This window comes from Cuculus canorus, chromosome 1 (assembly GCF_017976375.1).
Source record: "Cuculus canorus isolate bCucCan1 chromosome 1, bCucCan1.pri, whole genome shotgun sequence".
In the NCBI taxonomy this organism is placed as follows: domain Eukaryota; kingdom Metazoa; phylum Chordata; class Aves; order Cuculiformes; family Cuculidae; genus Cuculus; species Cuculus canorus.
In genome coordinates, this window is record NC_071401.1 from 14770901 (window position 1) to 14779242 (window position 8342).

The 8342-nt window shown below is 47.3% G+C and overlaps 1 protein-coding gene across 1 annotated transcript; it reads left to right on the plus strand.

Moving 5' to 3' along the window:
• Positions 1–461: 461 nt before the first annotated feature.
• Positions 462–6510, plus strand: FZD4 (frizzled class receptor 4). Its single transcript, XM_054056141.1, has 2 exons — positions 462–797; positions 1969–6510. Exons 1-2 carry the CDS (start codon positions 537–539, stop codon positions 3295–3297), a joined length of 1590 nt encoding a protein of 529 aa, XP_053912116.1. The 5' UTR covers positions 462–536; the 3' UTR covers positions 3298–6510.
• The last annotated feature ends 1832 nt before the right edge of the window (positions 6511–8342 follow it).

Consider the following 8342-nt stretch of genomic DNA (forward strand, 5'->3'; position numbering starts at 1 on the left):
GTGGCGAGATACTGCCACAGGTTGCCGAGGGAGGTTGTGGCTGCCCCATCTCTGGAGGTGTTCAGTGCCAGGTTGGATGGGGCCTTGAGCAGCCGGATCTAGTGGCATGTACCTGCCCATGGCAGGGGGGTTGGAACTGGATGATCTTTAAGGTCCCTTCCAACCCAAACTGTTCTATGATTCTGTGCATGGTGGGGACGATGGGGATGCTGGGGACGTCTCCCAGTGGCACCAGGCATGAGGGAGGAAGGGAAGGGAACACCAGCCGCGGGAAGAGGGAGCTCGGACCCGGCTCCCCGAGGTGCTTCTGCGGGACGAGGCCGAGGCGGTGCTGGGGGGTCCCGGGGATGCCCTGGGGGGGGCTGCGGGCGGGGCGGAGGGATGCTCGGGCCGGGAGGAGGAGGAGGGCGCCGCGGGGCCGGGCTCCCCGGGGCGGGGCGGGGAGCTGCCCTGCCTCCCCGGGTAGTTTCTCGGCGAGGCTCTTTATCGGCGGAGCCGCCCCCGGCCCCTCCCCGCTGGAGCGGCCGGTGCGGGCGATGGCGGGGGGCGGCGGGGCGAGCGGGCGAGCGGGGCTGCTGGCCCTGCTGGCCCTGCTGCTGCTGCTCGGCGGGGCGCGGGGCTTCGGCGACGAGGAGGAGCGGCGCTGCGACGCCATCCGCATCGCCATGTGCCAGAACCTGGGCTACAACGTCACCAAGATGCCCAACCTGGTGGGGCACGAGCTGCAGGCTGACGCCGAGCTGCAGCTCACCACCTTCACCCCCCTCATCCAGTACGGCTGCTCCAGCCAGCTCCAGGTGGGTCGGGGCAGCGGAGTCCCCTTGGGGGCCGAACCGCTGCCGTCCCGCATCCCCGTCTCACATCCCCATCCCCACCCGCACCCCCATTCCCGTCCCGCATCCCCGTCCCGCGTCCCCGTCCCGTACTCCCGTCCCGCATCCCGCACTCCCGTCCGCATCTCGCTCCCACATCCCCATCCAGTATCTCGGTGCCGCATCCCCGTCCCGCACCCCCATCCCTCATCCTGCATCCCCATCCCGCACCCCCGTCCCACTTCTCGGTCCTGCATCCCCCTCCTCAGCCCGCAGCCCCTCGGTCCCGCCGCCTTGCCGCGCGGATCCCGGGGGGCAGCGCGCTCCTTCCCGGGTGCTGGTGCGGGGCAGCGGGGCTCCCACCCGGGTCGGGGCTTTTCTCGGCCGTCGGCGCGGTTCTCGGGGCGCTGCGCCCCGCCGATAGAAGGGGTCCTCGCTGGCTCCCGCGAGCCGCTTGGTTTCTCCTCCGAGAGCTTCACCCTGGAAGCTCCTTTCCCAGGCGAACGACAGGATCCCCGCGCTCCCCACGGGCATGGATTTCGTCAAACAAAACCCAGCTTGTTCCTTGGGTTCCCGAATTAGCACGCGATCCCGCTTACGTTGTCGCAGAACCGGGATTAGCCCAAAGCCGAGGAAACGACGATGTTTTATTACTGTTGCGAATGCATTTGTGACCTTATAGTAAAAGCAAAAAAGGCGTTCTTCTGGGAGGATCGTGAACCAAAGTAATTCAATAAATGCCCTTTCTTCTGTCTGTTTGCGAGCTGTAGTAGCCGGGCAGCGCCTAGGACAAATATATGTATTTGTTTAAACAATTTGGGGTTTTGCTTTCCTAAATTGCACCCTTGAGGTTTAGATCTGGCTAAATCCCACTCGCTTTATTGAAATGGAGGGGCTAAATTTACATGGAGCAAATCTAGGGAGTAAAATGTTCAGGCTTTGGCTTTGGACCATATTTGAACTGCAAAAAGACAACATTTCTTTTTTTTCTCCTTTGTTTTTATTGTTCTTGGTTTATTTGTTTTATGCTGCTTCCTGTTTTTTAAGGCGAAGGACCAAATATTACTGCTAAAAAGGCAAGAAAAGAAAACTTATTATATTTTGACCTGTTCAATTTTCCCCTAATGCGCTTGTGATTTCTATTTCTCTCTTGCAGTTCTTCCTTTGTTCGGTCTATGTCCCAATGTGCACAGAGAAGATTAACATCCCCATAGGTCCCTGTGGTGGCATGTGTCTCTCTGTCAAAAGAAGATGTGAACCCGTTTTAAAAGAATTTGGATTTGCCTGGCCAGACAGCCTAAACTGCAGTAAATTCCCACCCCAGAATGATCACAACCACATGTGCATGGAGGGCCCAGGAGATGAAGAGGTTCCCCTTCATAGCAAGACCTCCTTGCAGCCTGGAGAAGAGTGTCACAGCATGGGATCTAACTCGGATCAATACATATGGGTGAAGAGAAGCCTGAACTGTGTCCTGAAGTGTGGCTACGACGCTGGTCTCTACAGCAGGTCAGCTAAGGAATTCACAGATATCTGGATGGCCGTGTGGGCCAGTCTTTGCTTCATCTCGACTGCCTTCACAGTCCTGACCTTCCTGATTGATTCATCCAGATTTTCCTACCCGGAGCGCCCAATCATATTTTTGAGCATGTGCTACAATATTTATAGCATTGCTTATATTGTGAGGCTAACTGTGGGCCGGGAAAGGATATCCTGTGATTTTGAAGAGGCAGCAGAACCTGTTCTTATCCAAGAAGGTCTTAAGAACACAGGATGTGCTATAATTTTCTTGCTCATGTATTTTTTTGGGATGGCTAGCTCCATCTGGTGGGTTATTCTCACATTGACGTGGTTTCTGGCTGCAGGACTCAAATGGGGCCATGAAGCTATAGAAATGCACAGCTCTTATTTTCATATCGCAGCCTGGGCTATCCCCGCGGTGAAGACCATTGTCATTTTGATTATGAGACTAGTAGACGCAGATGAGCTCACCGGTCTGTGCTACGTTGGGAACCAGAACCTAGATGCACTGACGGGCTTTGTTGTCGCTCCGCTTTTTACCTACCTGGTCATAGGGACTTTATTCATTGCAGCGGGACTTGTGGCCTTGTTTAAGATTAGATCTAATCTTCAGAAAGATGGAACTAAAACCGACAAACTGGAAAGGCTGATGGTCAAAATCGGTGTCTTTTCGGTGCTGTACACTGTACCAGCAACATGTGTCATCGCTTGTTATTTTTATGAAATCTCCAACTGGGCCATCTTCCGCTATTCAGCAGATGATTCCAACATGGCAGTGGAGATGCTCAAAATATTCATGTCCCTCCTGGTGGGTATTACATCAGGTATGTGGATCTGGTCAGCCAAAACTCTGCACACATGGCAGAAGTGTTCCAACAGACTGGTGAACTCGGGGAAAGTGAAACGAGAGAAGAGAGCAGATGGTTGGGTAAAACCTGGGAAAGGGAATGAGACCGTGGTATGAGAAAAAGATGGCACCTCGATGGTCTGACTACTCTTCCCTGAAGGACTGATTGTGTGTAAGCATTGCTATGTAAATGTTGGGATTTAGAGTAGGGAGAGGGTTACACAACCTGTCTCTGGGAGCTGGAAAAAGAAGCCTTAAAAGAATAACCAGCAAAAAGATCATGCTGCAAATACAATAGCCATAAACCATGATGCCCAAAATAGGAAAGCCCAGGGAGGCTTTAAAGCTGTGAAATATCCAAACATGTTATCTATCTTTTTTTTTTTTTTTTTTAAAGCAAGATGCAATATATTTACTTTCAGAGCTGAAGCCCGCAACTGTGGGATGCTGTTTCCTTTTCATTGTCTTACAGCTGATGGAGGAAAGGTGATCTGGGGCCAGATTCTGCTCTGATTTAGGGCTCAGTTATCAGAAGATGGAGCACCTGGGATCTCAATTAGATATTTTTCTGAATTCAGCATCGTGAAGGAAGCACTTGCCAAGGGTTATGTCTTTATGCCCTGAGGAATTCTGTTGCTCTCATACGCTGCACAAGTCAGCCAAGGATCAGGTCTTCCAACAGATACTGAGTGGACTTTGCAGGTTTGAAAGTTACCCATAATGAACAGGATTAAGTAAGGTATTGGTGAGGATGATGGCCTAATACTAATTTTGACTCATTCTTTTTTCTTGTCTGTAACCTAGTCTGAATTGAGAGTTGGGTCTGCCCTGAACAGCAATTTGGACATTCCTAGGTTCCTTCCCAGCTGAATTATTCTGTGGTTCTATAAATATTTCTGATTTTTTAAAAGCTTTACTGAAAGCCGATTTCAGAAGTAGAGGAGTCAATGGGAGCTGGGAAACTGTGTATGGCCTTCTTCATCAATTATTGTTCTCCATCTGCTTTCATTTATGTCCCTTCAGGTGCTCCTGCTATTTCCAGTGGACAACTTTACTCTGCTGCATATAATAGCTTTAAATAAAGTCTTACATTATAGTGTTCCTTCCGCCAGGAATGAGAAAAATTAGTTGAGGGCTTCTTCAAACAATGCCAGTTTTCTCCAAGTAAACTTATCTGTATCTCTCTGGAGACTCATTGCATGAAACAATTAAGTCTTAATATATTTCATTCAGTGTGATGGTATCTCTGCAGACGCCAGTCTGGGGAGAAGCGAAATGTTAAGTTCCTTGGCAACCTCATGTTCACACAGATCAGTTGTATAATTATGTGTGTCAGTTGCAATTAAAAGAACATTCTCAGCCCATGACATCGCAGTACAGCTGACTGCCGCACAACGATGTTCCTATTGCTCACTGACGGCTTTGGAGGCTTGTTGTTTTTTTTTTTTTTTTTTAATCTATATTAACATGCAGAATGTGATCAGACATTCAGTCCACAGGAACGACAAGAGATTTCCAGTTTTTGTAAAGAGTTTCCAAGAGAAGAGACTCAGCTTCTCGGTGAATAATGTTGTTTCATAGCAGCTGTTGAGTTTTCTTATTCTTTTATTTGAGGAGGCATCTTCTTGTTCTCCTGGGGAGCTTGAACCTTGTGTTGGTGGCTTGTCTGGCTAATACGAAAGGTGATGCAAATAGAAATAGCCTAGAAGCTCTTAAGTGAACACTGTTCCAATGCTCTGTCCCTTTGAAGGATGTTCAGTTTTATTGGTGTGCCCTGAACTTTTGCTTCATTTGTTTGTGTGGAACCTGGTCAGCTGTGGAGCGCCCTCCAGGTGCCCCAACTCACATGACCTTTGAGGGCAGCTGAGAACAGGCACTGCTTTATTACAGTCCTCGCTTTTCACACAGGTGCCTCATGTGCTTCTGAAACCACAATTCATTCCAGCTCTAGCCGTGAGTGCTAATCTGTCCCAGAAGCGTGTATTGTTTCTATGTCAATGTTGTAACATGTGCTAGAGCACATTTTTAAAAGAAAAAAAAACCCAAACAAACCCTAATTGCAGTCTTTGTGGTTGGGTTCCCTCTCTGGCAGAACAAGTGACAACTTGACACATTCTGCTAAAGACGCACAAGCGTTGTCTTGGCTGATGCCACATACCAGCTGAGCCATTTCATCTTCCCCGTAAAGTCTCTTGCCATTAGGGTTGTGTTTGGATCTGATTATTCCTCTGTGGACAAGTTGTTCTGCAAGTGGGAGATCTTCAGATGGCCGAGCTTCTCCATTATGCAGACTTTCTCCCAGTGCAGAGGGTGTAAAGCCAGCAGCAATATGTTGACTGTCAAAGGGTGATGACACAGTATGAGCCATGTCTTGTAATGTAGCATTGGGCTGTGTCAAGGTATCATGTTCATTCAAGTGTCCTTCACTCTGAAACAGTTTGGGTACTCCTCTGGCTATCTGACCCATGTTTGGCCTGACTGATTCAATAAATGGCATTTTTAACCATGTTATGTACACAGAAGTGCGTAAGTAGTACCTTGTTATCAGATCAATGCATCTCTGCCAGTGACTCTGTGAACTGTGATAGATTGTTGGCCCCAGTGATATGAGATGTTGGAAGAGAGTTGGGTGAGGATGTGTGGCCCTATGAGGGACCTGGGGGGATTTTCCATTAAAGAGTATGAGGGACTTAAACAGGATGGGAAGGAGGTGGGCTGGGGAGAGACATCAGCTGCTATTCCAGAAGGAACATCTTTCCCAAGCATTCAGGGGGATGTTATACAAACCCAAAGTGAAATTAGCTGTTGTAGAGATGAAATGGTTCCATAAATGTATTCATCCACATGCATTTACCTTATTCTGTTTTGGGGCTGTATGGGTGGGAAGTCACAGCAGATAGACAGCCTCAAACCTGGCAGTTGTGAAGAGCAGGTTTCTGCAACTCGCTCGTTTCAACATTGTTATGAATGTAAAGCCAAAAAATGTGTGACTAATCCTGCCTCGGAAGTGCAGTTGCTGCGGTTATACAACTAAAAACTTTGCTGTGATTGCCTTCCTTGCGCAGTTCCCGCTCCCTTCTTCCCCTCTGGCGTGTGCTCTTCTCACTGCAGATTTTGGAAGCATCTGCTGGAGAGGTGCAAGCTAAGCTTTTACATTAAACTGACAAGTTAGTTTCTTTTTCTGAATTTTAAGGAAATAGACACTGATTATTTTGGGGTGTACAGAAAATATATCTACTTCGATGTATGTACTGTAAATTTCTAATTTATCACTGTAAAAAAAACCCAAGAACTTTGCTATTTAATTTTTATATCAAAATAAAATTTTAACCTCTGTGGATAACTGTGTCATTCCTGCCAGCCTCACGTTTTTGGTGAGTTTGTTTCTCAAACTGGCTTCATCACTGTTTCAAGTCCCTTTTTTTTTCCTTGAAGGAGGACTGAAATGCTCACACTGTGGTGAAGTGATGCTTGAAGTGGGTTAGTCCAGCACAGTTTGGATCTAAATGTGGGTTATGAGAAATACAGGGAACAAAACATCATTGGGCAATGATGTATGTGCATTCTACAGGGCTTGTAAGTGGGGTGGATGGAAACTTTTTCAAAGGCAGCGCACAGATCCTGGGTGCTGGCTGAGCATGCAGCAGCATCCTTGGGCAGGTCTGAGTATGTCCCCAAAACCAAACGGGAGTGCAAGGATGGAAACACAACTATCTGATGCTATGACACTGCTGTGGGGTGGCTCCTGGGGAGAGCAGAGCCTCCTGTAAGGCTCTGTTTTATTTCATATATTACAGAATATGTGCATCCACAGATGCACCAAGCATTCAGATCTGGGATGCGTAGAGGAGGAGGCCAGTGTAACTACCTGCCTGTTGAGTATATGAGAAGTATTACTGGCTTTTGGAAGGGGCAAATTCTGTTCTTAGTAGCCTGATTGAGATTAGTTTGCTCTTAGCAGTAATTTCAGCCCTTCAGAGAACAGATTGATCATCTACATTTTCTTGCAATTTTTTTTTAAATTAAGCTTATTAATGCTTCACTTATTTTGCGTTCCGTTTTATAATTTCTGATTGCGGTTAGAATGTACAGTGGCAGTGAGTACTTCCTCTGTTTTTGTGTACATTCCTCACTGGTTCCTCTTATATTTATGGTAAAGTTTCTGATATGCGTCATCATCTAAACCCACTTATCATATTCATCATGAAGCATTCTGCGTGCAGATGACTTTATTAGCATAGTATTATTCTAATAAGAATGTAAATCAGACTAGAGTGGATAATAGCAAGGATGCACTATAAAGAAGACTGGAGGAATTATCACCTGTGTGTCTGTGGCTAATCAAATTTTGAAGAGCAGCATCTAAACCTGGTAATTACAGTCATTTGCTCATGCCTTTGGCAGCTCATCTCTGTAATGTTCTCAGGTTGGTGATTAATGAGAACTCTGACTTGAAACTTATAATTAGGAATCTTTAATATAGCTACAGTTAAATGTAACAAACATAAAAGAGCTTCTGGGGAGGGTGGAGGATCTCCTCACACTGTTGGGGCTGTTCACACCATAAGAGAACCTCAGACAGAGCCTTTGAGTTGCTGTTGGCTGCAGCAAGTCTCTCTGATGGCCTCTTGCCCGTATGCATGTCCCCCACATCAGGCACCTCAGAGCATCGCCTGTGAAGTGACATTGGGTTGCTGTAGTGGCTTTGAATGGGGGACAACCTTCCTGAGCCAGTGGGATGACAAATCAGCCCACGTTTGCCTGCAGAAGGGAGTATGTGTCTGTAGACAAACCCCACAAAAAGTTGTTGTTACCAGGACTTTTTGTTTGTTTGATTGGTTTTGTCCTCTTTTGTAAAAGCTGTTTTTAAAGAGAGCAAATGTGAAGGACTTTATAATGGAGGAGACCAGAGTTCTGCTGCCAGAAGTCAGGAGCATCTTAAGCTCCAGTAATGTGAAAATGTGGTATCATGAGACTCTGGCTTTGGTGCTGAAGTTTCCACCACACCCTCTCTGTCCTCAGCCACTTGTTCCCATAGCTGTGCAGTATTTCAGCTCCTCCTTCATTTTACCAGTACAACTATTTGCGGTGCTAGGCTGCAAAGCAGAGCAGCAAACAGATCCCAGTTAAAAATAACCATCAGAGTTTTTACTTTGTTTTAT

Bases quoted from the DNA above. Each gene is read 5' to 3' on its own strand.
- FZD4 (XM_054056141.1), top strand. From the start codon at position 537: ATGGCGGGGGGCGGCGGGGCGAGCGGGCGAGCGGGGCTGCTGGCCCTG. The intron at 798-1,968 runs GTGGGTCGGGGC...TCTCTCTTGCAG, and splicing joins GCTGCTCCAGCCAGCTCCAG to TTCTTCCTTTGTTCGGTCTA.